This window comes from Protopterus annectens, chromosome 2.part0 (genome assembly GCF_019279795.1).
Source record: "Protopterus annectens isolate FY-2018-M chromosome 2.part0, PAN1.0, whole genome shotgun sequence".
Classification (NCBI taxonomy): Eukaryota; Metazoa; Chordata; order Ceratodontiformes; family Protopteridae; genus Protopterus; species Protopterus annectens.
In genome coordinates, this window is record NC_056728.1 from 1,459,751,100 (window position 1) to 1,459,779,074 (window position 27,975).

The following is a 27,975-nucleotide window of genomic DNA, read 5'->3' on the forward strand; positions in this document are numbered from 1 at the left end:
AGCTCAAAGAAGGGTATATTTTTCTTTCTTCATTCTATCTGTTAGATATGGGAGATAATCTAATAGAACATTTTCTGTCTATCATATCTATTAGGAGTGTATATCACTCCATGTTTGTTAAAGGGAACTTTGAAATATTTGACTATTTGGTTATATACATTTGACCTTAGATTTTGCTTTCTTTCTCTCTTTTGGCCTAAACATGGACTCAACTTTTGTTTTTTAACTGAAAAAAAAAACAATCTGATCATAATTTATAAATTTGACAAGAACTTTACACAATTCCAGGGTTGAAATTTGAAAATTAATCTAACCACGAGTAAATTTTAAACACAATCTAACTACATGGACTTAACACTACTTTCTCTAAATATTAATGGTTTGAATAACCCTATGAAAAGATCAAATCTACTAAGATACTTAAAATTAAACAAAGCACAAGTGGTATTTCTTCAAGAGTCTCATTTTAAAACAAATGATAAATATGTATGGACTTCAAATTAATATTATCTCATTAATCTTAAAAAAAAACTAGAGCAGTAATAATTCTATGGAAGAAAAATGTTACTAATCCTCAAATCATTTATAACTATGAAGACAAAGAAGGACTTATAGCTATTGTAATAGTGATATTTAATAACAGAATTTGGACACAGGTAAACCTATACTGGCTTCCTGGCATAGGGACAGGGACAGTTAAAAAAACATGTAGATCTTATTAACAAAGTATATAAAGGAAATCTGATAATAGGTGGTGACCTTAACTGTATTTTGGATAATTCTGAGACTATGAACAAAATAATTCTTTGTCTTACTTCCACAGCAAAAATACTTAAAAAATGGAGTGAAAATCTAAACTTAATTGATATATATGGATACAAAGAGAATAATTCATTATTATTTTCCCACCAAGATCATAGATTTAACACCCAAACAAGAATAGACAACATTTATATATCCCAAGAATGTAAAATAGTGCAGGCTATGTACAAGGACCCAATGACTCAAGTATGAACAGTGTTCGGCCTCACAGAGGGGATCTTGGTGGGAGTGGGTGTGCACAAAGATTCAGCTCTGAGCCCACTGCTATTCATACTGGTGATGGACTACATTAGCAAACAGGTTGCAGGGGGACAGATCAACAAAGTTGCTGTATGCAGATGACGTGGCATTATAGGTAGACTCTGAGCAAGAATGTCAGCAAAGGCTAGGGGAATGGAATGCAAAACTGAAGGCACATGGGATGAAACTAAACACAGATAAGACAGTGGTGATGGCAGCAAACTGGGTAAATCAGAAGAAGCTAGAATTCAGATAGAAAGGAAGATAGTGGAACAGGTATCAAGTATCTTTGAGGGATGGTTGAGTAAAAGAGAAGTCTGAATGAAGAGGTCAAAGCTAGAATCAGAGGGGCTGTAGCCAAATGGCATAGAGTCTCGGGTATAGAGATCATGCAAACTCCAAACAGAAGAATGCCAAAGAAGCTGAAAAGTAACATGTAGAAGACAGTGATGCAACCAGTACAACTGTATAGTACAGAAACCTGGGCAGTAAAGCAGAGCAGATGAGGACGCTAGAGGTGATGGAAAAGAAGCCTCTGAGAAGCGTGGTAGGATGCACACTGTAAGACAGATGAAGACATGAGAACATACGAGCAGAAGCCAAAGTAGCTTCAATTGCAGAAAAGGTCAAAGAGAACAGATTATGGTGGTTTGGACACATGTGCGAAAAAGCAGAAGACAATCTGGTGAAGAAGATTTGGAACAGACAGAAAGAAAGTAAAAGGAAACAAAGAAGTCCAACAAAGAGGTGGATGGATTGTGTGAAAGAAGACCTGTGACAGTCAGGCATGAGTGTGGAAGAAGGCAGGAGTGTGGCATTGAATCGAGAAATATGGCGACAGTAAACATGATATGCCAACCCCATGTAGAAAAATGGGAAAAAGAGGGCTGATGATGATGAGTAGGTTAGTTGTCAAACACTTGGTATTAACAGAAACATTTGCAGCAATCTGTAAACACAAACATGTACTCTTTTTAATGGAAGTCATGGCTGGTGAAATTCTGTTCCCAAAGGTGCAACAAGCTCAGAGTTGATTATATTAAATAATGGATCTGAGAGTGTTAAACCCCCTACACAGACAGTGCGCAAGCTCATATCCCAACAGAAAATTCGGATTTTAATTCTGTTATTAATTTTTGCATTTTTTTAATAACACAGAGAATACATCATGATTCTTGTACCCATGGCATTAAAGCTTACACTTAAATTCAGTAAGTGAAAATGGAAGTAGGGAATACAAGAGGACAGTGACAGGGTCTTTTTGATCTTCCTACTTAATGTGAATATTTCAAAATATAAGTATTTTTATTAGAATGCACATGGATTTACTGACAGATTATCTTGAGAACCGAGTTTGTTTTACCTTTGCGTGGTTGACACAGTATAGCTGTATTTAGCATGTTATGTACTGCTTATCACTCAGCTTATGGTAATTGTTATTTTTTAGACTTGCAGATGATTGGGTATTACAGAAATGATTCGAACAATTTGTTTTTATTTTAGTCATTTTATGTACTAAAAAGTTTGTCTGATAATAAATCTGACTTATTACTTGGAGCAGTGTTTTAGCCAATTTAGATAACACAAAAAGGTGAACTGGAATTTTTTTCTAGGTGATTTTTGCCCCTTGCCTATTGACCATTAAACCTCCCCTCAATCAGACAGTACCCATTTGTTCCCTCACTCTGGTGATTCCACGCAGTACCAAGTGAGACCTGTCCAAGGTGGCCTTCATCCACACAGCCATGAGGGTGTTTTGTATTCTCACTAACATCTTGGCAAGGAGGATATTTAGGTAGCCTAAACCCAACCTCCTCAGTGGGAGGACATGGAAAATGCATCATTGCAGTGGCCCATAATGCCATCCCCTTGCAAGTGCCTGCTTCCATACACTTACGAAGATGGCTGTCACAATCCGTGGCTGGAAGCCCAACACTAAACCACATACCACCCGATAGTAGTGATGGACAGGCCTGCTCATCCTCTATACCACCACTATCAAATTCCTGAGCTGCTATCAAATGTGGGTCATCTGAGCTGTAGTCAGGACTTTATACCTCAATCCCATTGGAACTAATTTGAATTATGCATTTACCCACGTTACTACATTTTTGACTTGGAACTTGACTGGGGGATGGTGTATTCATAGATTGCAGTCAGTGTTATTACCACTTTCAAGGTATTTCTCAGGTTTGCATGTCCAACCTGCAGAGACCCTTCTTGCTTGCTTGTTTGTTTATGTATCATATCACATCTGTATTGTCTGTCCCCACCTATAGCACACCATGTTGTAGGGACGTAGTGAAGGCTTTCAAGACATGCATGTTTATGTGCTTTTTCCTTATTTTATTTTTCAAGCTCTGAGTAATCTGTGGTCAGAGTCATCCTAGGTAGAGATGCCTTGAAGGGTATTCACTCATTCTGAGCACACTGTTGAATCCACAGTGAGATCTCTCTCTCTCTCTCTCTTGATGCGAGGAAGAAGAAGGATTTTTGGTCTCTCACGCATGGATGTGCATCATTAGAGTTTCCTTTTGTCAAGGTGTACTAGGAGAATCATAATAATGCAAGATACCATAAAATCCAACAGCCTGAAGAATTCCCTGGCAGTGATCTCTGTTTATTGAAGAATACTGTGAAAGTATTGAATCAGGTGATGCCCCTTTTTCCTAGAGAAGGAAGGCTGTGTTCCATAAAGTATGCAGGCACACCCCCTGGAGAATTAGTCTCTGAGAAGGGCTCAAAAACATGGCTTTTCCCTGTTGTTTGTGAGACCTAAGTTCCTGAAGCAAGCGAGAGTGATTTTCTAAGTGTAAAATATGTCCTTTTGGGGCTCTGCCATAATCAGGCAGTCATCCAGTTAGAGGAAATCTGCATAATATCCTTTGTCCTGAAAAATTAAATAACTGGAGCTAGATACTTTGTGAACAGTCTGGTCACAGTTGACAAGCCAAAGGATAAGGATGTAATTTGGAAAGTTTCTACTCCTCCTGCAACCTCAAGTATTTTCTTTGCTTTCTAGTAAAGGGAATAAGGAGCCAGGCATCTGTCAGGTCTAAAGTTACCATGAATGCTTTTTGCAGGCACATCAGTAAAACACTTAGAAGGGTAAACATTCTGAATTTTGGGACTTTGAGAATTTTGTTCCAATATGAGAGGTCTATAATAGGGGTACATAGAGCTCTTTTCTTGAAATTAGGAAGATTCTTCCTTCCTCCCTCTGGGAAACCCTTTCTATGGTCCTTGAATATACAATGATTTGTATTGCTTCTTGTATGAGGAGCTCTTTGTGAAATGTAGGGATGCCCTTAAACTTGTAATGTCTGGAATTTCAGTATGTATCTATTTTTGATGATGCCTAGCACCTACTGATCCTGTGTTGTTTCTTCCCAATTCCTCAGAAAGAAAGGCAAATGCCCCCCAAAATCTTCTGAGGAGGAGACTTGAATTGGAGAGGGAATGAGTCATGGCTGTCTCTTCTGGCTTCCTGGTCCTGAGGGCTTGTCTCTGATTCCTGCTTATTCTCTGTTAAATTTCCTCTTTTTACCTTTGCCAGGTCTAACACTGCCCTGTTTAGGATGAGGAGGGCTAGTCTTTACTGGAAAGGTTCTGCTATGCCTTGCAATATGGGTATGAAAAATCTGCCTTAAAAGTTGGGTAATTTTACCTTTCCTCACCAGTATCTTTAGATTACCTGAGGAGAAGGTCCAAACAAGAGGTCTTTGTTCAAAAGGGCTTTAAGGATATCTGTTTTAACATTGTCTGCTAAGGCAAAGGTCCTCAGCCAGGCATGTCTCTATATTACAGACCCAGTAGTTGCTGCCCTGCACAATGCAACCACAACAACATAGCCAAATTTCTTTGAGTGCTCGGCCACTTAAAAAGACAGAACACAAAGTCCCAGCAGCTCTTGCCTTAGATCCTTGTCCTCAGTCCTCTCAGCCTTAGCCATTTCCTTTTCCAAGAAGAAATGTGGGTAGCCAAGCCTTTGGGACTGGCAGTTTAAGGATCTGATGGAAAAGGTAGCAGAGGTGTAAACTTTTTCCCCAAATTTGTTGAGTGCTCTGCTCTCCTTATCATTGGGAATGTGATCCCTGGTTGTAGCCAATGTAGCTTCCTTGCTGGGATCAAGAGGCACCATATATGCATTCAACAAATAGTTCCTATAAAATACCTATGGGAATCCTTGAACCTGTAGAAGAATTCAGGCTTTCAACAAGAAAAAAGGAGTGTCTAGCTCCAGGGATGCACTGTTGAATACATCTTCAAGGACATCTAAGTCCAGAATATTTAGGATTTTAGCTTGGAAGTGCTTGTATAGGTGTTTTTATAGGGTCTATATTATAACATAGAAAAGACTCAAAATCAAACGGCTTAAAGCCGAAAATGCTGGATCGCACTACAGTGAGGAAAGGGCAGATTTTCCAATCTTCTGTACCGCGATCTCACAAAAACACATCATTGAATGGCATTTCCGACATTAAAGCTGTTCGATGTTCAGCCTCTTCGATTTCATAATAGGAACCCATTTTTATACCCCAAGTTGACTTCATAGAATTTTCCTCAGTTAGATATTAAATCATGGAGGTGTGATAGCAAAGAGATTAGGTAACTGGGACCATGTTTTTTGGAAGTGTGGTGAATTGATAGATTTTAAAACTCCACTACAGAGTACTCTGTCAGAAATATTGAGGGAGCAAACTGTTGTAACTAAGGAAATTATTATTTTGAGCTGGGACACAGGATCTGAATTGCCTAGACAACATAAGACCTTATTAATTTTTTAAGTACTGGCTGCCAAAAAAAGCAGTTACTAGAACATGGAAATCAAAACCTAAACCAACTGCAACTGAAGTATTGACTGTTATTAAAGCGATAGCAGTATATGTGGCACAACAGATAGCAAACTCATGTTTGGTGCAGAAGGCAGTGGGTTCTGTTCTAGCACCAAGAGAAAAGAGGGTTAAACTGAGGTCTCATCTGCATGAGTTGGTGGTAGTTTAAGTGGATGTAAATGATCCCACAGCACCTAACAAAAGGTGTAGGGGAAGTTCCCTAATGGTCCAACCAAATTTCCCCTAGTAATATAAATAACACCTGGGTCTCCCTTGATAAGAGGCCACTAGCCTAGTGGGAGTAACATGTTAGATATAAAAATAAAAATAAATAAAAGAAATGGAAGTGACATGTTTAGAAAAGGGAATTAGCAAATTACATAAAAATAAATAGAAGTTGTGGGAACAATGCATGCAGAATAATGTTCAGGAGTGATGTTTAAGAAAAGGCAGGAAAAGAACAATATATATAATGTTGGACTATATGACAGTTTTTAGAAAGCAATAATACATATACACAATGTATAATGCAAGGAAATATTATTATGTTTTTTCTTTTCTGTTGATGTATGTGTACCTATGCCTTAAGTGATAATTTAATAAAGGTATTTAAAAGAACTTATCTGAAACAACCCTGTGTTAGTTTGTGATGTATTTTGTAACTGCTTAGTAAAACAAGATTTATTTTGATTTATATTTTATTTTTACCTCTGTTTTCACTGTTTGTAGGAAGAAATTGATAGCTTGTAGACAGGAAGATTTATTTTGATTTATATTTTGTTGCTTTACCTCTGATTTTCACTGTTTGTTGTTAGAAAAGGATAAATTTTACACAGGCAAACTCTAGCCATCCCAATGGGCCTAGTCAGTTAAAAATTCACACAGACTGTAGACAGAGCACTCCAGAGCTTATTTGAAACTCTGTTAATAGGGTATTTACAGCTCTCTTAGGTGGCATAGCTTGTGTGACTGAAAATATTTTGGGGTAAATACCTACATGAAAAAAATGCCATCTTTCAAAAATGGAAATTTGTAAATCATCTATGCCTAATTTGGGGTAAACATGTTTTTAGACAGGATAGTATGTCCTTGTCAAGACAGGGAAGATAATTATTCAGCAGATATACTGAAATATTTGACACAGGACATGTTTTTTGGCACGTCAGAAATGTAACATTTAACAGCTATCAACATTTGATGCATCTCTGATAGTTGTTAACACTAAGAGCATTAGTAATAACATGTTTTTATTGGAAGATTTGCTATGCTTCCACAAGATTGATGTTGTTATTGTTTGTGAAACATGGTTAAAGAGCAACGACTGGAAACTGTTCTGTCAGAGCAGAAACATTTTTACTGTGACAGACATTCTGACAAAAAATCAGGTGGAAGAGTCATGATAGAGATTAAAAATAGTTATGAGACCTGTGATTATTACATGTTCAGTGATAACATCAATACTGTAGATTGCGTAACTGTGACAATAAAGACAGCCTTGGAACATATGTTGTTGGAGTGTCAAGTGCTGATGACCTAGAGGAATTCATACATTTCTTGAATGAAACACAGGAGGAAAATAATAGTGGCTGGGGACTTGAACTTACCAGCAAGACTGGAATAATATTGATTCAACAAAATTAGGAAGGACTCCAAAAAGAAGGAACTCAGTGATAAACTGCACAGTTATAAAAACAGCAAAATCAGAAAACCAAAATAAACTGTGCAGAAACACGGAGACACCAGCACGTAAAAAACAGCAGTATTTATTGTTGTAAGCGCATTCACACCCTTTGGTGCTTCATCAGACAATATTGTGAATAAAAAAGCACATTAAATAGATCCATACAAATTTAAATGGACCAATGAAAATTCTCATATCCTTAAAACTTAATACAAATTTAAAGTGACACATCTGTAATAAAATGTGAACAATAAAAATAACTAAACAAACATTAGATAAACATTAAATCAATAAAAACATTTAAAATTCACTTCTTTGGCAACTTACGTGCCTTTAGTGCTGGTTTAATAGAAACAGTGTCATTAAGACTGGAGCCTAAATGTGCTCTAAGTCTGAAAATCCATTTCATTTCTGCTGTATCAGTGAGAGCATAAATATCTCCCAGCCTGATGGTACCATATATAACTTGTAAAACTTGAAATGAAAAGGAATGTGTTGCACCTTCTATTGCAGATGCATCCTCAACATGTTTTTTCTAGTGTAGCACATGGACAGACCCTAAGGGTAGCAAGATTGACATGTAATAATTTTACATTACATGAGAATTTAGAAACTATTAAGTCAGAGTTTATAGGGAGAAGTTATGAAGAGACAGTTATATCTCAAGCTATAAGTGCAACCATGAAGAAAAGGGGTGGCAGAGCTAAACCTTATTTTTCCCAAGTAGACACATCACATAGGCTGAACCGTAAGCATCCACAATGGGTGCCATTGGTTTTATCATACAGTTCTGATGTCAAGCATATTAGAAATGTTTTATATAAGAACTGGGACATTTTGCATACGGATCAGGCTATTGTAGAAATAGTAGGTGTGCATCCAAGAGTGGTGTACAAAAATAAGAATACGCTTAAACAACTTTAATGCTACCCTAATAATAAGCAAGCTCAACAATCCTTGTCAAGATGGACGATGAAATGCAACAGTTGTAATTTCTGTCAGTTCATTAATGAGAATGGACAATTGTTACATCCTGATACTAAACGGACTTGGTGGTTTGAAATGCAGGCCGATTGTAATGCTAAAAATTTAATATATTTGGCTCAATGTACTATGTGTCCAAAATTTTATGTGGGAAAAATGAATAGAAGGCTTGGTGAGCGTATAAGGGATCATGTTTATTGTACTAGGAAAGAACTGTTATGTAGTGCTTTAGCCAAACATACTGCAATAGAAGGTGCAACACATTCCTTTTCATTTCAAGTTTTACAAGTTATATATGGTAACATCAGGCTGGGAGATATTTATGCTCTCACTGATACAGCAGAAATGAAATGGATTTTCAGACTTGGAGCACATTTAGGCTCCAGTCTTAATGACAGTTTCTATTAAACCAGCACTAATTTTAAATGTTTTTATTGATTTAATGTTTATCTAATGTTTGTTTAGTTATTTTTATTGTTCACATTTTATTACAGATGTGTCACTTTAAATTTGTATGAAGTTTTAAGGATATGAGAATTTTCATCGGTCCATTTAAATTTGTATGGATCTATTTAATGTGCTTTTTTATTCACAATATTGTCTGATGAAGCACCGAAGGGTGTGAAAGCGCTTACAACAATAAATACTGCTGTTTTTTTACATGCTGGTGTCTCTGTGTTTCTGCACAGTTTATTTTGGTTTTCTGATTTTGCTAAAATTAGTAAGGAAATTATTTACAACTTATGTTCAGGAACAACAATTGCTTCTTCTTCTTCTTTTGGCTTTTCCAGGTTAGGGGTCGCCACAGCGGATCACTTGTCTGCTCATGATTGGCAGTGGAGTTTTACAGTGTCAAGTTGCCAGCCCGGCACCCAACCTTCCACAGAAGGCACACATACACATGCACTCACACCTAGGATCAAGTTAGAGTGTCCAATCCACCTACAGCATGTCTTTGGGATGTGGGAGGAAACCGGATCACCCGGTGGAAACCCACGCAACCACAAGGAGGACATGCAGACTCCACACAGAAGGCACCTCAGCCAAGGATCGAACCAGAGAACATCTTACTGTGAGGCGGAAATGCTAATCGCTGTACCACAGCGGCCACCCTCACTGCTGCAGTTTGTAAAAAAAAAAAAAAAAGAAAGAAAAACTACCAGGTACTGAAACATACTAGACATTGTTTGTGTTTCTAAGGAAAGTAAAGTTCTGTAAGTAAAGTTACCATATCAGTAGACGTTTGAATGATCACTGCTGCAGTAGCCTAAGCTATATGGGGTTATATTCTGCAAGGATATAAGAGATGGCCAGCTTCTAAAGTTTCAGAGCACCTTCCATGCACCCAAACCATTATTTAGCTCGAGCTGACCAGACAAAAAAAGACAGGATTGGACCATAAGCTCTTCAGAGCTTTCACAACAACTGAGAGATGGAGGTTGAGCCCTGAAAGGACAATATTAGCAACAACAAAAATATAAAATTCCACACCTTGGCAGAAATAACACAACAAGAAACAAGGGGGATAAAGGGAGGGAGTGGCTACTGCAGCAGTGATCATTTAAACATCTACTGTTATGGTAAGTTTACCTACACAACTCTACTATGTTCTTTATATTGATCACTCCTGCAGTATCCTAAGCTATATGGGTAAATTACCATAGCTTACAAATTCTGGGAGGTGGAAGGAGAACAATCCAGGAGCCCCTGGAGAATGGCCCTAGCAAAGCCTGATCTAGACCTAGAAAATTATAGTGCTTTTCAAAAGTATGTACAGATGACCAAGTTGTTGCTTATGGAATACTATTAGAATCCAACCCTTTCCAAAAAGCCATAGATGAAGCCAAGACCCTGGTTGAGTGGGCCTTGACTCTGCCTGGAATAATTTTGTTGTGGTATGTAACAAAAGTTAATAGTCTTACACAACAATTTGGAAATAGTCTGCTTTGATACTGGTTAGCCCTTTTTCTTACCTTCACAAGAAATGAACAACTGTTCCCAAAATCTGAAAGATTTAGTTCTGTAAAGATAGTACCTGAGTATCCTTTCTTCCTCATTTTTAGGTTCAGAAAAGAAGCAGGGACATGGATAGCTTGGGTTAAAGTAAACCTAGATACCACTTTAGGCATAAAAGAAGGATTACTTCTAAAAACAAAACTCCCTGTGGAAAAATGAGGTAGGGTTGACTCATCATAAAAGCTTGCATTGCAACTCGGATATCCTTTTTTACAGAGGTTAGAGCAATCAGTAAAACTGTTTTCCATGTTAAGAACCTCAAGTTAGACTGGTTAGCTGGTTCAAATGGTGCAGGTATTAGCTTCTCTAACACAAAAATAAGATCCCAAGGAGAGGGTGCTGGTTTTCTAGGAGGCCTCTTATGTAAGGCCCCTTTCAAAACACATTTTAACATAAGCATACATTGAAAAAGAAGAATTAAAGAGCAAACATGCTGAACTGGCTGATAAATGAACCTTGGTAGAGGAGTAAGAGAGACCATGGGATAGTAACTCACACAAATATTGTAAAGTCAGGGAACAAGTAGCCCTGAATGGGTGCTGGTTATACTGGGGACACCAACTAGAAAATACTTTCCATTTGCTAATATTTGATTTCTGATCAGCAGGCTTTCTTGCCTCCTTTGGTACCTGCTGCACATCCTGAATAAACAGATGCCTAAAGTGAATTAAGACCCTATGATCCAGGCAGTCAGCTGAAGTTGATTGGGGATGGGCTAAATCAAACACCACTGATCTTGTGTGAGTAGATCCAGTCTGTGAGGAAGCTTGTGGTAATTGCCCTTAGCCATTACCAAAAGAAGGGAGAACTACTGTTGCCTGGACCAGAAGGAAGTCACCACAGTTGAGGGATTCCTTCTGAATCTTCAGAAATATTGTTCAGAGAAGAGGCAAAGACCTTGAGGAACAACTCGCAGATGTATCAAATCTGAGTAAACCCCCATTTGTGAGGGTCTACCCTTGTCCTGCACAACCCTTCTGCCACAGAAGTTGGATCTGACAAAATGTACGATACCTGTAAAGTGGGACTGTGCTATGAAGCTATATCCTAAGTTAACACGATTAGTCTACAAATGGAGTATGACCTGGTTCCCCTCTGCTTGTTGATGTACCACATAACTGTGGTAATGTCTGTAACAATTTGAAGAGGTCCAGAGGACCAACGTTGATTCAGAGTAGAGTGCCTTGATCAGGGCAAGCATCTCTTTTATATTTGTGTGCTTGCATCTGTTCTTGGTGTCCCACACACCTTGCACTTTTATCCCTCCTGAAACTACTCTTCAAAGTCTGAGGTGTCTTTGGTGACTGACTGATTTGGAACATGTAGGGAGAAAGGCAGACATGGATTTAAGGATATTTACCATCTCCACTAAATTATTTCCCTTTTGCCAAATCCAAACACTGGAATTTGAAAGGACAAAGGATGTTGGTGCTGGGACCAAACAAACTCCAGATACCATTGTAACTGTCTTGTGTGGAGTCTTGCCAGGGCTATCATAGGAATCATAGTTGCCATGAGACCAAAACTCCTGTATTCCCTTGCAGTGACCAAAGTCTGAGTGGAAACTGTAGAAAAAGATCTAGATTTAGATCTGTTATTTTTCCTGTGGAAGAAAAGCTCTTTGAACTGAATTCTCTAGCTGTCACCACAGGAGCACAATCATGTGTGAAGGAGTCAAAAAAGACTTTTGAATGATTTCTTGGAATCCCAGCTTCTGTAAGAGATCTCTCACTCAGGTGAAAGATTCATGACACATTAAAAAAGACAAAAAAGCATTGACCAGCAGACAGTGTTGCAAAAACACATTGTAATATTGCTATTATACTACTAATTATTACATATCTGTGCTAAAAAGCACATTCCATAGAGAGAAAAAAATCCAGACCAGTTTCGGCCAATACAATACAGCTTTCTTCAGTGTAAAAAGCACATATCAGAAAGATCCCTCTATTTATCTGTGGTGATTAGAAACATGTGACTCAGTGTATTTAAAGGTGCTCATTCAAACCTGGAGAGAATAAACAACCTAATTTAATAATCCATTTTTGCTCCATCTGAGTCAACAATTGATGCCAACCCGCAGTCTTTGATCTGTTGCCTTTGATTTTATCAATAATGGTAAAGTGGAAATTAGCTCTGGGATGTTTAATTGTATGTTTATATAGGGCATTGTTAAGACACTTATGTCTTCAGTCACTTAAATGTTCAGCTATTTTGAATTTTACTGACCTAGAGGTCTGCCCTACATAAAAAGCAGAGAATACACATATAACCAGATAAATAACCCAGTCAGTTTGACAGTTCCCGAAAAAAGAAATAGTGTAAACCATACTTGTATTTTGACTGCTGAAACTAGTTTTATTCATTTTAGGGCAATAAATTCAATGACCACAAGGGAAACATCCCTTTAGATGGTCCCCTGAAAGGGTTCATTGTATAGATGAGTTCAGTGGACAATGTCCCTTTTTATAATGACTAAAAATAGAACCCAAATTCCTGCCTTTTCTGTATGAAAAGAGACATTTATCCCCCAAAATGGTAGTAAGTTTATCGTCTGCCATAAGAATATTCCAGTTACATTGTACAGTTAGCCAATCTCACAGTACTGCGTCCATATGTAGTAACCAGTCTTATTACTGGATTTGAATCAGAAGTTTTGGTTTGATATTTTAGTAACCCCTCTCACTGTAAAGCATCAACACTGTTCCAGGCATGTAAAACCTGTCCCAATTTATAACCTCTATCTATGAACCGGGTGGTTAAATCATCCCTATATGTGTGACAAGAACTGTCATCAGAACAAATACGTTTTATTCTCATGTACTGAGATTTGGGTATATTCTTACAAATATGTGGCAGATGATAGCTAGTGGCATGGAAGAATGAATTGTACTGGGGATATTTATGATGAACTTCGGTTTTAAGTGTGTTATCTGATTGTCTGGTTATCAGGACATCAAGAAAAGTGATCTGATCATGGTTATAATTAACCGTGAATTGAATTCCCCATCTATTTTCATTAAGATAATTTACAAATTCATGAAGATATTCAGAGTCCGCTCTCCATACTAACTAGCAATCATCTAAATAATGCCTCCATATGTCCATGTCCCCAAGAAAGATGTTATGAGAATTGTCATATATGAGCTGCTCTTCTACATAGACCATAAACAAATCGGCATAAATAGGGGCAAAAGACGCCCCCATTGCTGTGCCTTTGCCCCCATTTATGCCAATTTGGTGCTAGCTCTTTGGGAAACACAATATGTTTTCACGTCCAGTCATTGGTCTAATATTGCTCTTTATTTGAGATACCTGGATGATATCCTTATTTTTTGGAAGGGTAGTAAAGAATTGTTTTTAGAATTTGAAAATTTTCTTAAAACAACATCTAGTTTTTTGAGTTTTACTGGCAAGATATACGATAACAACTGTGAATACTTGGATATATTATTTTATAAAAACATGGGTAGGTTAGAATCAAACATTTATAGGAAAAAAACACATTCTAACTCTTTTTTGCATTTTGATAGCTGCCTTCCGTATTATCAAAAAAAGAATCTAGTTAAAGGACAGATGGTTAGGCTTTCAAGAATTATCAGTGACGACACTATTTTTTGTATTGGGATCGAAAAATTATCCAACATGTTTTTAGACAGAGGCTACCCACGTGAACTAATAAATAAGGTTAGTGATGAGATATATAAGAAAAGAAATCAAGTATATAAGCCTATAATAAAGTTTGGATTTGGTAACAATATATCTAATAAGAGTAAAACAACTATTGGAAATGACACTTTTGTTAAACCATTTAATGAAGCATCTCTTAGGATAGCAAATACAGTGCGGGAGACCTGGACTAGTGTTTTTATGAATAATGGTGAATTAATTGATAACATAGGTCTTTGCCCTAAAGTTACTTATAGTAGAGGGATGAATTTAAAAGAGTATCTTGAGGCATCTAACAGCAAGAATATATTTAAAATGTCTAGGATGAGTAAATGTGGGGCATGTCGTACCTGTAAATATATTAATGATGGACCATACGCTGTAGTATACAATTTTGGTAAAACTATTAGATATCCAGGTCACTGCAACTGTAATACTAAGATGGTGGTGTATCTTGCTACCTGTTCATCTTGTCCAGCTTATTATGTTGGCAAAACTATTAAAAAGTTCAGAGATCGGATAGTAGAACATATTAGAGACATAAAAAAGGAAAGAAATACTAGCTGTCTTTACATACAGTCAAAAATGTCAGAATTTTAAAAGGTTCTTTTTTTTTGTGATAGATAGAATTGCACACAATAATAACAAAGGAGGTGATGATAAGACCTTACTAGAGGCTAAAGAATGTTTATGGCAACTAAAACTAAATGCTAGTTTTTTACCAGGTATTAACGAACATATTTCAATAGCTAGTATTCTTAAATATAAGTCGCATTTTATTTGAAACTGAGTTGATGTTTTAATATTGTGTATTTATTTAATATTTAATTATTTATTCTTCATGGTTTTTACAAAATGTCAGTTTATCTATTATTATAATGTTGTTATTGGACATTGTTTATTAAGTTTCACAGATATTTAGTATGATTGTTTATACTTTGCATATCCTGTCTTACACAAGTCTTGGCATATTAAATGTATGTGTTTTACTCCTTTTATAAACTTCACTACATAATATGTTACCACTGGCAACTAATTGTTTAATTAGTTAATTAGTATATCTATTTAAATGGAAGCTAGTGTATGTATTTTTTAGTACTCTGATGATGCCCAGAAAATTTACGGGTGAAAGCGCTTAGTACCTTGTGTTGTTTGGTTTTATTACAAATAAATCAGTCTTCAGCAGTTGTACCTGGGTCGCCTGTTTTTAGTTTTCTTGTTTTTTCGGACTTTTTTAATATTCCAGTTACGTTGTACAGTTAGCCAATCTCACAGTACTGCGTCCATATGTAGTAACCAGCCTTATTACTGGATTTGAATCAGAAGTTTTGGTTTGATATTTTAGTAACCCCTCTCACTGTAAAGCATCAACACTGTTCCAGGCATGTAAAACCTGCCCCAATTTATAACCTCTATCTATGAACCGGGTGTTTAAATCATCCCTATATGTGTGACAAGAACTGTCATCAGAACAAATACGTTTTATTCTCATGTACTGAGATTTGGGTATATTCTTACAAATATGTGGCAGATGATAGCTAGTGGCATGGAAGAATGAATTGTACTGGGGATATTTATGATGAACTTCGGTTTTAAGTGTGTTATTTGATTGTCTGGTTATCAGGACATCAAGAAAAGTGATCTGATCACGGTTATAATTAACCATGAATTGAATTCCCCATCTATTTTCATTAAGATAATTTACAAATTCATGAAGATATTCAGAGTCCGCCCTCCATACTAAGTAGCAATCATCTAAATAATGCCTCCATATGTCCATGTCCCCAAGAAAGATGTTATGAGAATTGTCATATATGAGCTGCTCTTCTACATAGGCCATAAACAAATCGGCATAAATAGAGGCAAAAGATGCCCCCATTGCTGTGCCTTTGATCTGTAGATAAAAAGCATCCCGATAGAGAAAAACATTTTTGGTGAGGACATGTTCAGCTAATCCAATCAATAACATATTGACCCCAGGTGGGTATAGTTCTGATCTATCAAGCCAATACGTTAGAGCCTCAATGCCCGTCCAATGAGGGATGTTGGTATATAGGGCCGTTACATCCAGGCTACATAATAACCAACCCAGTTCAAGTTGGGAATCAGAAATAATCTGCAAGAATTCAGTAGTGTCTTGAATTCTAGAGCGTATCAATTTTAACAAAGGTTTCAAATATTTTGTCAGAAATTGTGACAGTGGTTCAGTCAAAGAACCCTACCAGACAAAATCGGTCTTCCTGGGGGGTTTTGTAAGTTTTTGTGTATCTTTTGCAAAAAATAAATATACTGCGGAACCGGATCCTGGGCAGTAAGATGATACAATATATTTTTAGATATAATACCCTCCTCTTGGGCCAAAACTAAAAAAAATCATCTATTTGTTTCTTAAAGGAGGGGGTAGGGTCAAGAGGCAAACATGTATAATAACAAACACTATTTAACTGCCTCGAGGCTTCCATATTATATTTCACCCAATCCTGAACCACCATCGCCCTTCCTTTATTAGCAGCCAAAATTACCAACTCATGATTTTGAGCCAGTTCTTGAATACAGTCAATGTGTGTCTTAGAGAGAATATGTGTACCAACATAATGTTCCCTAAATGTTCCCTAAAGTCAAAATGTAAGTCTTTGAGAACTGAAATAACAGCACATTTGGATTTATAGGGGGTTGAAATGTAGATTTGTGATAACGAAATTCATCTTGAGAAACAATTGATTCTCTCTCCTGGAAAAATAAACGTAAATTCAAAGATCTACAAAATGTAATAACATCATTAGCAAAATCATTCTCAGAGACATAAAAACCCAGTATAAAGGTTAATCCTTTATTAAGTATTTCAATATGTGTAGTAGACAGAGCACAAGAGGAAATGTTCAGAACATTAGTATTATTCACTTGTGCAAACATGCATAGTAAACCCTCCATATTGTGCACCCTGTCTATGTTTCCTTCCCCCCTCTTTTGTGTGTGTCTAAAGGGATGTTATTATGAGAATTAATGGACATGCTCCACCTCAGTAAATCTAAATCCCTTAGAGCCACGTGCTCGAGGGACTTGAACCTCAGCACAGAAATAAATAGAACATGCTGGAGGGACAGATTCATAACCCAGAGGCTCCCTTCGCTCTGGAATAGAATTCCAATTCATGTTAGGCAGAGCACCTCACTTGACTCTCTTCAAGAAGAATCTTGATGAGTGGATGGGGGATCGTAGGTTTGTCCCGGGGATTACTTCCGTGTCACTATTAGACAGAGGCACAGTAAACTAAACTTTAAAAAGGGCACAGTATACTCAAATCAAGGGGTGGCGTAAGCCAAACACAATAGGGCTAGGCTTATAAATGCCCCAGGGCAGATAGCCTAGTATGAACCTATGAACCTATTATTTCTTTTGGCTATGGCGAACCTGTGGTGCCATGCATATCTGACTCAATGGCTGAGGGTGAAACCTCTGCTGAGGTATCATTATATGTAGCAGATTTTTTCAAAATAGAACAAGGACGTTTCTTCCTGGGTCCATATTTAGGTGACTGTTGAAATCTAACTTGTTTGACTTGGTTTCGGAAAATTCTTAGAAGCGTCCTTATTTCTGAACCGGTTTCTTCCCTTTGTGAGGGTGGAAATCTGGAATTCTTTTTGGACATGAAGAAAGGATGTATAAGGGAATAAAATAGCCTCTGGTTATTTGTTTTATTTATTTATTATTTATTTTATTTTATATTTGTTGACCAGGGTTGTCCGACTGAGCTTAATAGGCCTTTTTCGGAGGAGGCCCAGGGAGAAAAGCTCCACAAATATTACAATAAAGGTTAAACATTAGCAATTAACAAAAAATATTCAAAAATTTTTTTTACAATAAATGTAAATAAGAAAGCAGTATAACCATGTCAGTACAATCTTGACAACAGAGCAGGAAGAAAAAGAATCATGTATGTATGCACTGTTATGATCCTTTGTACCCATTTGTCTAGAGTGATGGATGTCCAGCTTGCTGGGTGAAGGGATAAGTGCCCCCTGACTGCCTCCAGAGTGCAACCTTCAGGCAACCTTTCAGGAGAGCTGGAAAGGCTTCTCTGAGAAAGGTCTTCTTGAATCCTTGGTTTTGCTGGCCACCTCTGCCCCCTGGGAGACGTCTATTATAAGAGTTTCCCCCTCTGCCTCTGGGAGCTCTTTCTCAAGAAGTGTCAGATGTAGACCAAATTCTCTTTCCTCCCTGGGATTTACAAAACTAAATTCTCTTTCTTCCCTTTTGATTTCTGAAGAAGGCCCTTTGAGGGATAGAGAATTTGATCCCTATGGCCAATAGGGATTTAGCATCTTTCACACTTCCTGAGATAGTCTATTTAACTTTGGGTCCAAACAGAGTTGATGTTTTATGCCTCCTGACATCATATATATGTTCCAGAATATGTTCTGTTAAATTGTTACTTTTTTCCTACATAAAAACATGGATATATAGAGCACAGAGTCAAATAAACTAAATCTGTACTTTTGCAATCAGCAAAAAAGTTTCCCCCCAGCAGGACGGCACAGTGGTGCAGTGGTAGCATTGTCACTTCACAGCAAAAGGTTCTCCAGTTCGATTCTCAGTTGGGTTGCCTTCTGAGTGGAGTCTGCATTCGTGTGAGTTTCCTCCGGGTGCTCCAGTTTCCTCCCACATTACAAAGATATGCATCTGGAGCATTTCTCCCCAGGCCTCTGCTGGAAATTGGCTCATTCCAAGTCGGACTTTCCCGGTTAACAAATGTAAAATAAAAAAAAAATACAAGCTCAATTACTTGATTAGAATCAGGATGCATAAACTCAGAGCTAGAACATGTATATTTGCAAGCACTGCATAGAAAAGTACCACAATGTTCAGAAAACCTGTTTTCTTTCTTCTTAATTTTTTTATAACACAGCTATTGCTTAAGGAATTTGTTATTCTTAAAAGAAAAGGAGGGTAGTTCCCCTACAATTTTCTTAAGATTATCATCAGCCATCAAAATAGGCTTAGTATATGCAGAAATAGAACCTGATGAAATTGATAAAATTGTTACTGAAGTTGGTCGCATAGGAGCACTGTTGCCAAACCATTTTTTTTCAGACTCAGAGGGTTTTTGTCAAAGATTGTATTTGTGGTTCTATTTCTGCTTATGCTAAACCTAGAATTACTTTGACATATTCCAGTGACATTAATATAGTGTGTGACATTATTAATAAGAATTGGACTATTTTTGATGGCTAATGATAATCTTAAGAAACTTGTAGGTGAACGACCCTCCTTAATGCATTGGCTAAACGTGGATAGTTTTGGAGAGACACATAGCTTTAAGTTTTATGTTCTGGAATTCTTGGATTTTAATCTGAGAGGTGGTGATCATGGTAATGTAACAGAGTGTGCAGAACTTAGATGGATTTTATGGCTACAAGGTGATAAAGGATTTGGATTAAATGATACTGTGACTTTAAAATCTATATTGAAATTATGGGCACTTAACCATTAATTTGATTGTTATTAGTATTTATATATTGTTTAATAGTGTATGCTTATAGTCTGATGAAGCACCTGTGGAGTGAAAGCGCTTACCGTGTGTTATTTATTATTAAAGTTTTTATTTTACTTTGCTGTGGTGGTTGGTCATTTTAGTCATATAGTATGTAAAGCTAACTGGAGTGATGTGTTCAGTGGAAAAACTACAGAAGGAATGTGGCAAGTTTTAAAAGAGACATTATTTGAATGTAAAAAAAAAAAACATGTTGAACATCAAAATCTAGGCACACAAGGTCAGGACATTCGATAAAAAAAGATGCTTGATTATGGTGGAAGATGAAAATATAAGAAATGGAAAAGAAATCATACTATAATTTTGAAAACTGAATTAGAAAATCTGCACAGACAAATTAAACATAGTGAGAGATAAGATCAAGAAAAAAATTGAAGAAAATGAATATAAATATACTGAGTATAACAGGAAACCTTTTTATAGATACATTAGATGTGGCACAAGTAAAGGCATATAGAATAATAAACTATGTGTAGATTCTAAAATTTATTTTCAAACACAAAAGTTTATAGATACATTTACAAACACTTATGCAAAGCAGTTTGGTTCCACAAAGGGGGTGACAAATTTTCCTAGTGACATCCAGGTAACTTAAGATACTGAAATATATTAGATTATACTGAAAAAGAACTATGCAAACTGGACCCAAATAAAGCACAGGGAGGAGATGGAATTAAAAATGATGAACTGAAACAGTTCAGCAAGAACTTACAGTACTATTATATTTATTATTTACTAGGTCTTTTAAGTATGGGAAGAATCCTCAAGATTGGAAACATGCACTTGTTAAACATATTTTAAGGGAGAAGGAAATAGGACAAACCCAGAGTCATACAGGCCCATATACATTTACTTTCATGTTGTGCAAAAGTTATGGAGAGGTTATTTTGGATACATTATTTTCAGAATTGAAAAGGTTGGAACTTTAAACCATATATCAGCATGCATATGTGGAAAATAGATCTATAACCACCTGTAACATTATGTTCTATAACAATATAATAAAAGCTGGAAATGAAAAATTGTGCCATGCTGTAATTTCTATAGACTTAACTTTGGCATTTGATAGAGTCATACAAAAAACACTGATCAATAAATTAGAACAACTAGGGGTTGATGTAATCTTAATAAGGTGGATCACTTAGTGGCTTAAAAATGCTACATGGCGTGTATCATACAGCAAATGAATAGGGGAAATATGAAATTACAGTCAGGGTGTTCCACAGGGCTCTATCCTAGGCCTATACTTGTTAAGGTTGCATCTTTCAGATGTAACTTTTTCATTTAAGGTGTTCTACAGTCTGTATACAGATGACTTAAAAATGTATAAACTGATTACATGCATTACAAATAGAACATAACTACAAAAGACCTTGACAAAATTCACTATTTGGGCACAGGAGAATAATATGCTGATAATACATCAACAACTAAGCATATGATGTTTGGGAAACATAAATTAAAAGGTGAATATTTTATATAGCACAGAGATTGAAACTGTAGATTCACTTTAAGAACTGGCATATAGGTACATCAAACTTTTGAGTTTTTCTGATCATATCAATGAATTAGTTAATGACAGTTATAGAAGTATAGGTTGTATGAAAAAATTATGAAGTCGCGGAAAATTTAAGTTTTTATGAAAGATTCAAATATCTTAACTTGAACTGTGTCTTATATAGATATTTAAGAGGAGACCTTATTCAGGTATATAAGGCATTTAGAAACAGCTACCTCTGGAATATTTGGGGATATCAAAAAGTAGTAGAGAATCCTCAAAAAACGTATGTAGATTATATAGTAATGAGAAGTGTACTAACTGGTTCTGACAGAATAGCTAATGCATTGAACAGACTACCAAACTACATTAAAGCAAGTACTACCTTAGATAGTTTTAAAAAACAACCTGGACACTTATTATGGGAATAACTCTTTTGGTATAGTGGCAGGCTAGAAGGGCATTATTGCCCATGTCTGAAATATCTGTATTTATGCATGTATCTAGCTTTGGAGGGACTGTAGAAGTAAGATTTTGACAAATCCATGTTAGCTCTGTACCCTTGCTGGGCTTCAGAGTATTCTTTTGTTTCCCATTGGAATGCCTCCTTCATCCTATGAAGGATGTCCCCAGAGGAAAAGTCCGCTAGAGGAGAAGCAGAGCACGAGGTGTCTTCAGTGTCAAGAATCCTAATTTTCAGTAGCTAGAATTTGGCCTGCATGTGTCAGTTCATCAGTCTCTGAGTCATGGATGCCTAAATCTTCAAAAGTATCCATCATTCTCTTAAAAAAGGATATCTAAGTATGGAGTCTTACTTTTTAAGCAATATATAAAGCACTCTTAGGATTTTGATGAAGCCCAGAGGGGGATGGGGAAAGGGCACTGACTGGCATAGACTGATGCAATCTGGCATATGCTAGTGTATGCTTCAGTGCTTTGTGCCTCACTGCTTTGGGAATAGCCAGTTTAGGGGCCTTGAATCCCAGGTTGAGAACTGAAACTTCAATGCAGTTACAGATAACCTCCTCACAAACAAAAACAGTAGGAATCCTATATTCTATCCATCCATCCATCCACAACCTATTTTCCCATTTTTATATATGGGCTCAGGGTATCACTTCAACAGTGACAATCAACTTGAGCCAAGGTTCACACTGCTCAGTGTCTATCCCCTTCATGGTTGTTCTTCCATACCACACACTCATGCGTGCACTCACACCTATGGTCAATTTAGAGTGTCCAATCCACTTACTGCATGTCTTTAGAATGTGGGAGGAAACCGGAGCACCCGGATGAAACTCACACGAACACATGGAGGACATGCAGACTCCACACAGAAGACACCCCAGCTGAAAATTGAACAGGAGAACCTCTTGCTGTGAGGCAACAATGCAGGGAGAATGAGAATCCTGCATTCTCCCTCTAAAATTAAAATATGTGCTTTGGACACTGAAGGGCCTTTAGTACAAAGAAGCAAATCAGAAGTGTTGGTCCAAGACAGTACACAAAAAGCTGTTGCCATGAGCACCTAATGAGTAGTCATATCAAAGGGCTCAGCCAAGACCAACTCTGTGGACATGGGTTGTGAAAGTGCCTTACCAAGTACAGGGCTTCTGTAGTTAGGGACAACTGAGTTGTCTGAAGCTTCCTCAGTTTTTTCATGTTTCTCCCTCTTCTAACAGCACTTTTTCTAAGGCAGGAGGTTCACAAAGGCTGTGGTGGATTCCATGCCAGCACACATCAGTCTCATGCCCTGTTTTTGGATGCAAACTCCTAGACAGACTTCTGTCTATGATGGATTTTTCTCTGAGCAAATGAAGCACAATGCAGACGCAAGTCCTCATCATCATCCTGAGGGCTGAGGAAAAACAAACATTTTGAATAGGAGCCTTTTCATGGGATTTGCTTACTACACACCACAAAATTATTAACCACAATGCAACAATACAACTAGCATGAAAGGAATTCCGTATGGTGGGGGTCTATATCAGAACACCGAAAGTTCACAATTTCGAATGTTCTTACATCGACCCCTAATTAGCGAATGCTGACAACATCAAACATTCAGAACAGCAAATTTTTTCCAAGGGAAAAAAAATTCATTGTTCCAAAACACATACACACAACACAAGCACATCAAACAAACAGCAATCCAGACACATACACCCAAAATCTTACAACTAACCCTACACTAAACTGTACAAACACCACTAACTATCCACTTACCTTAACCCAAACCCTAACCCTAAGGTCCATCACTATCGCACACTCACCTCACCCGCCCTAACCCTAACTCACCTAACCCGCCCTAACCCTCACGTCCACACAATCGCACACATACCTCCCTCGCGCCCTAACCCTAACTCAACTAACCCACGCCCAATTGCACACTTACCTGAACCTGACCCCTAACTTTCCACCACAGTGCTAAAAATAGCAAAACGACAGAAACGGACAACCAAATTCTTTCCCTAGGAAAAAATTTGGTTATCTATCATTTCGCTATTTTCAACGTTCGAAAGTATGAACTTTTGGTGTTCTGATATAGACCCAGTTATGGTGTACTTATGCTAAAGCTGGAAATAGGCTGACTCACAGACTGAACATAACACATCTACACACTGCATGGCAATAAATATCTGAAGATAGAGCTCGTTGACATACCCTTTATACCATTGCTGTACTGACATCTTTGGTGGGAGGGCATCAGCTAAAACCCTGGGGTAAGATAAAGCTCTGGAAGTTGGTGCAGCATTAGGCTACCTGCATGGGTTACTACATCAAAAGGTAAACATATTAGTACTGAATAATTCAATGAATATAATACAGTCCATATTTTAAATTCTCACCTAACTTGGACAGAGTGTTCTGTTCTAAAAGTATGTTGCGCTGTGCTGAAACTCCTCTGGGAAACATTGATATGTTGAAACAATACTTTTAGACTTACCTTTCTCAAAACAGACTCCTGAATTGAGCAGAGCTCTCCTCCAAAGACAAATATCTTATTTACTTAATGGAGCTTTTAGCACAACAAAATTACGGATTTTGCCCTCCATCTCATCTGCTGCTCACATGCCTTCCTAGTACCAATCTGACCCACAACTGTGTTAGCTGAAAAGTATTTACTTCATATTGCAAGCTGTAGCACAGAAATTTGTTTTTGCCAAATAGACACTGGACTAGGTCATAGTAACATTGTGAAGAGCTCCCTAAACTATTACATAAAATAGTAGCAGATACTAAAAAGGGCAACATATTTATCAATCACCATGATTAATCTGTGATATTGTATCAGTATGAAACATAGCGCTCAACTGTCCAGATTTCTGCTGAATGTCCATGATTTTGTTTGATATTTTTGCTCTGTTTCTTGTTTGATTTTCTGGTAAATCAATGAGGATTACAGTTAGTTAATAATGTCAGCCAGGATCTATGTCAGAGGATTGAATGACCAGATTATCAAAACTGAGAAGATCAAATCTCAAAACGTTGAACCAGCTTCCCCTCTAAAAGTCGGCATCAGATAAAACAGTTTTTATTTGCAGGAAGGCAAGCCCCACCACCACCACCACCACCACCACCATTCCCTGCCTAATATATCAACTCCGAGATTGCTCACACTGGGGAAAGAGCAAACACCTGAACCCAAAAAAATACTGGCTTTCAGAGGAGAAGCTGGTTCAATGCTGTGAGATTCGATCTTCTTGGTTTCAGTAACACGGCCATTTGAATTTCTGGCATAGATCCATACCAGCCATTAGAGTTTCATTATTCTTATTGTTCATAAAATGCATACTGATGCAAAAGCTGTTGTTATATTTTTCAGTGAATTAGAACAATGTTTAAAAATTATTCCTGATTTTGAGTCTTTGTGACCCCACATAGACTTCCCCCCATTGTTTTTGGCTTTATCCATAATCCTTTTGCCAAGAAGCTGACAGGTATGGTATAAGAACATACAAACATGCATTTGTATAGGAGCACACAGCATGCTGGATATATTAAATTAGGCATCCTGTCATTGAGTAATTTATTTTTGTCTTAAATACTTTCACCTTTATATATCAGCAGTTCTACAATACAGGACAAGGGCTACTCCTAAAACTACAATACAGGGGGTTAGTTTGTGCTCTGTAGGAATGCAAATTGTTGCAGCAAATGAATTAATGGGCACTACTGATGAATATAATGTGAGCTAGTGTGCCCCTCAAGTTACACATATGAGGTTCAAGACTGATGATAACACCACTACCTGAAAAAATATTGATACAGATGGCCATGCTGCTATGGAGAGTGCACTCAACTACATTGTTTAGGTCCTCCAAGAAATATGTGCCTTAAAACAAAATATTGCCCAAACTACAAGGCAGCTTTCATGTTTCTGAGGCATGCCATTTGTGTGACTGCAAATTCATGTTGCTGATCATTGAAAACAATATATAAGAGCTGAACAGTAGTGCATAGTAGATAATATCACATTTGTCATAGAGCAGACATATCTTGCAACATTTATACAGCATATGGCACTATGATCACAAATACTTTTTAGGTTCTTTGCCCTCTTTCATTTTCCCTGATGTTCAGCAAAACTGCTGACACCTGTATTACCATGCTTCCTGTTTTGTATGGTGGGTGGGGAGGCACTACATGAGTGTGTGGCTGGATTTCATTGCCTCAGATTTTGAACAGTATCTCCTTCAGTCTATCTGTACCACCATGTTCCCCAGCTCTAAACTTAATGGCTGTTTTTCCATTTGTCATAGTTGTTGAGAAGGCACATGCTGCACACTGGGATCGTAGTCATCTAAAGAACTGATACAATTATTTGACCTCTGATGTAGTGCCTGATTGTTTCCCACCTTCTCTCCACTCAGTAAGATCCCCTTGTGCTTCGTACCATCCATGGCATGGCTACCAATGAGGAAATCAACATTTATTGGTAGTTCATGGATGCAGATGTGATGAACATGGGAGGATACTGAAACTCTGCACAGTAACTGAAAGCTAAGATTGAACTCTGAACCTCAGAGCTGTGAGGCAGAGATCTCACCCAGTGAATCAAGTTTCCCAGTAACCAGAGTCGTAAGCATACTTACTGCTAACATTTTGCATTTGCTACCAACTCAACAGACGTGAAGTCCATATGTTTGCTTGGCTGCTACTCAGGGGGAAAATTTGTTTTCTTGAGCAGATTTGGAGTGGATTTTAGTTAATGATGCAGCATGATGTTAGGTAAATTCTGCTGGCAAGTCTAAATTCTCCTATCAAGGACTCACATTATTCAGCACGTAAGTAATGCCCCATGGAAAGATAGAGGATGGATAGGAAAGAATGGATTTTTACACCTGAAGGTTTTTATAGTATGTAGTTGGCCATTGCTTAAAATAAGGATATAAAATTTTAATAACTTTTCTAGAGGTTTGCAGCAACAAGCAGGACAGGTAGCATTCTAAAGAAAACATAATAAAGTTTGTGCATACCATCATGTATATGCAGTGAAAGATTATTTTCACTTACTTTACTAAGAAACTAATTGTATAACTTTTTTCCTTTACAGATTAAGAACAACTACTGAAAAAAAACACCAGAGCTTCATAGGTGATACTTTAAACAAACAAGGCTATCTTACTATGATTCAATAAAGTTAAAGAATGCCCTTTACCAGTAGTATTACAGCTAGGCAGAATCACTTTATACCATATCACCTTCACTTTTGTCTTGACGTTAGTATAATCTGAAGGTTACTTTAAGTGTGCTGGGCTTACTTACACTTTAATTCCACCAGTATGTATTTCCTGTTACCCTAATATTTAAAAATCAAATGATCAATGTAATATAATCACTGCATTGCTTCAGCAAAATATCAACATTTCTATGGCATTCATGTTATAAGAATACAGTGGATTGCAAGAAAATATTGATAGATGAGAATTAGAGTGAAATATTTTTCCAGAGCTGGCTTTAAAAATACCACAGTAAAAAATGGTTCTGCTTCATATGTAGTCACAGGTTTCAACCTCTGTGCAGTCACATGCACAAATAGGTATGCATATAATTTGCAGATTGATTTTAAATAGTAATATAAAATACAATGCTTATTGCCAACTGTAGATTAGAAGGAACATATCCTTACATTAAGAACTGAAGATTTCCTTGTCCAGATTCTTTATATTGCATTATCTTGTTTAAAATGTTATTGCTTTCTATGCTGTCTATCAACTAATTTTTAAGACGAAAAAGTAATTAGGACATACTGGAGTTCAAGATAAAATTTTGAAAAACGTCACACTGCCTTAGACTGCTGATGCTGTATTCCTGTGTCATATTTTTAGTTAAATTGCTATTTGCAAACATTCTTCTGGACTGCTTTGTATTACTGTTTAGTCTTGGGATAACACTTTGTGTGAATGAAGAGTATACACAATAATAAAGAAGAAAGAAAAATGCTGCATTTTGCCCTCATTCTTTGTTAATTCAATCTCTTGTTAGTGGGTATGTATTAAGAATATTAAGTGATCTGCGAGATGAGCAGCTATTAGAAAACCAGAAGTTATCTGTCACCTGTATGAGTTAAACAAGCTGTACCAGCAGTAAAATGTGTACTTTTATGGAAACTCTACGCTTCTGCAGAAATGATGACAGAATGGTATAGGCAGAAAATTGCAAAATGTATGATATA

At 37.1% G+C, this 27,975-nt stretch overlaps 1 protein-coding gene across 2 annotated transcripts in view; it reads left to right on the forward strand.

The window, feature by feature from the left end:
* The window catches only part of LOC122793532, a 781,784-nt gene extending 754,039 nt beyond the window's left edge, over positions 1-27,745 (forward strand). For both annotated transcript variants that reach the window (XM_044061662.1, XM_044061663.1), the window contains exon 11: positions 26,854-27,745. In XM_044061662.1, the coding sequence (XP_043917597.1) occupies positions 26,854-26,858 (5 nt within the window). In that variant the 3' untranslated portion in view covers positions 26,859-27,745. The remainder of the gene's footprint in view (positions 1-26,853) is intronic.
* Positions 27,746-27,975: the final 230 nt, after the last annotated feature.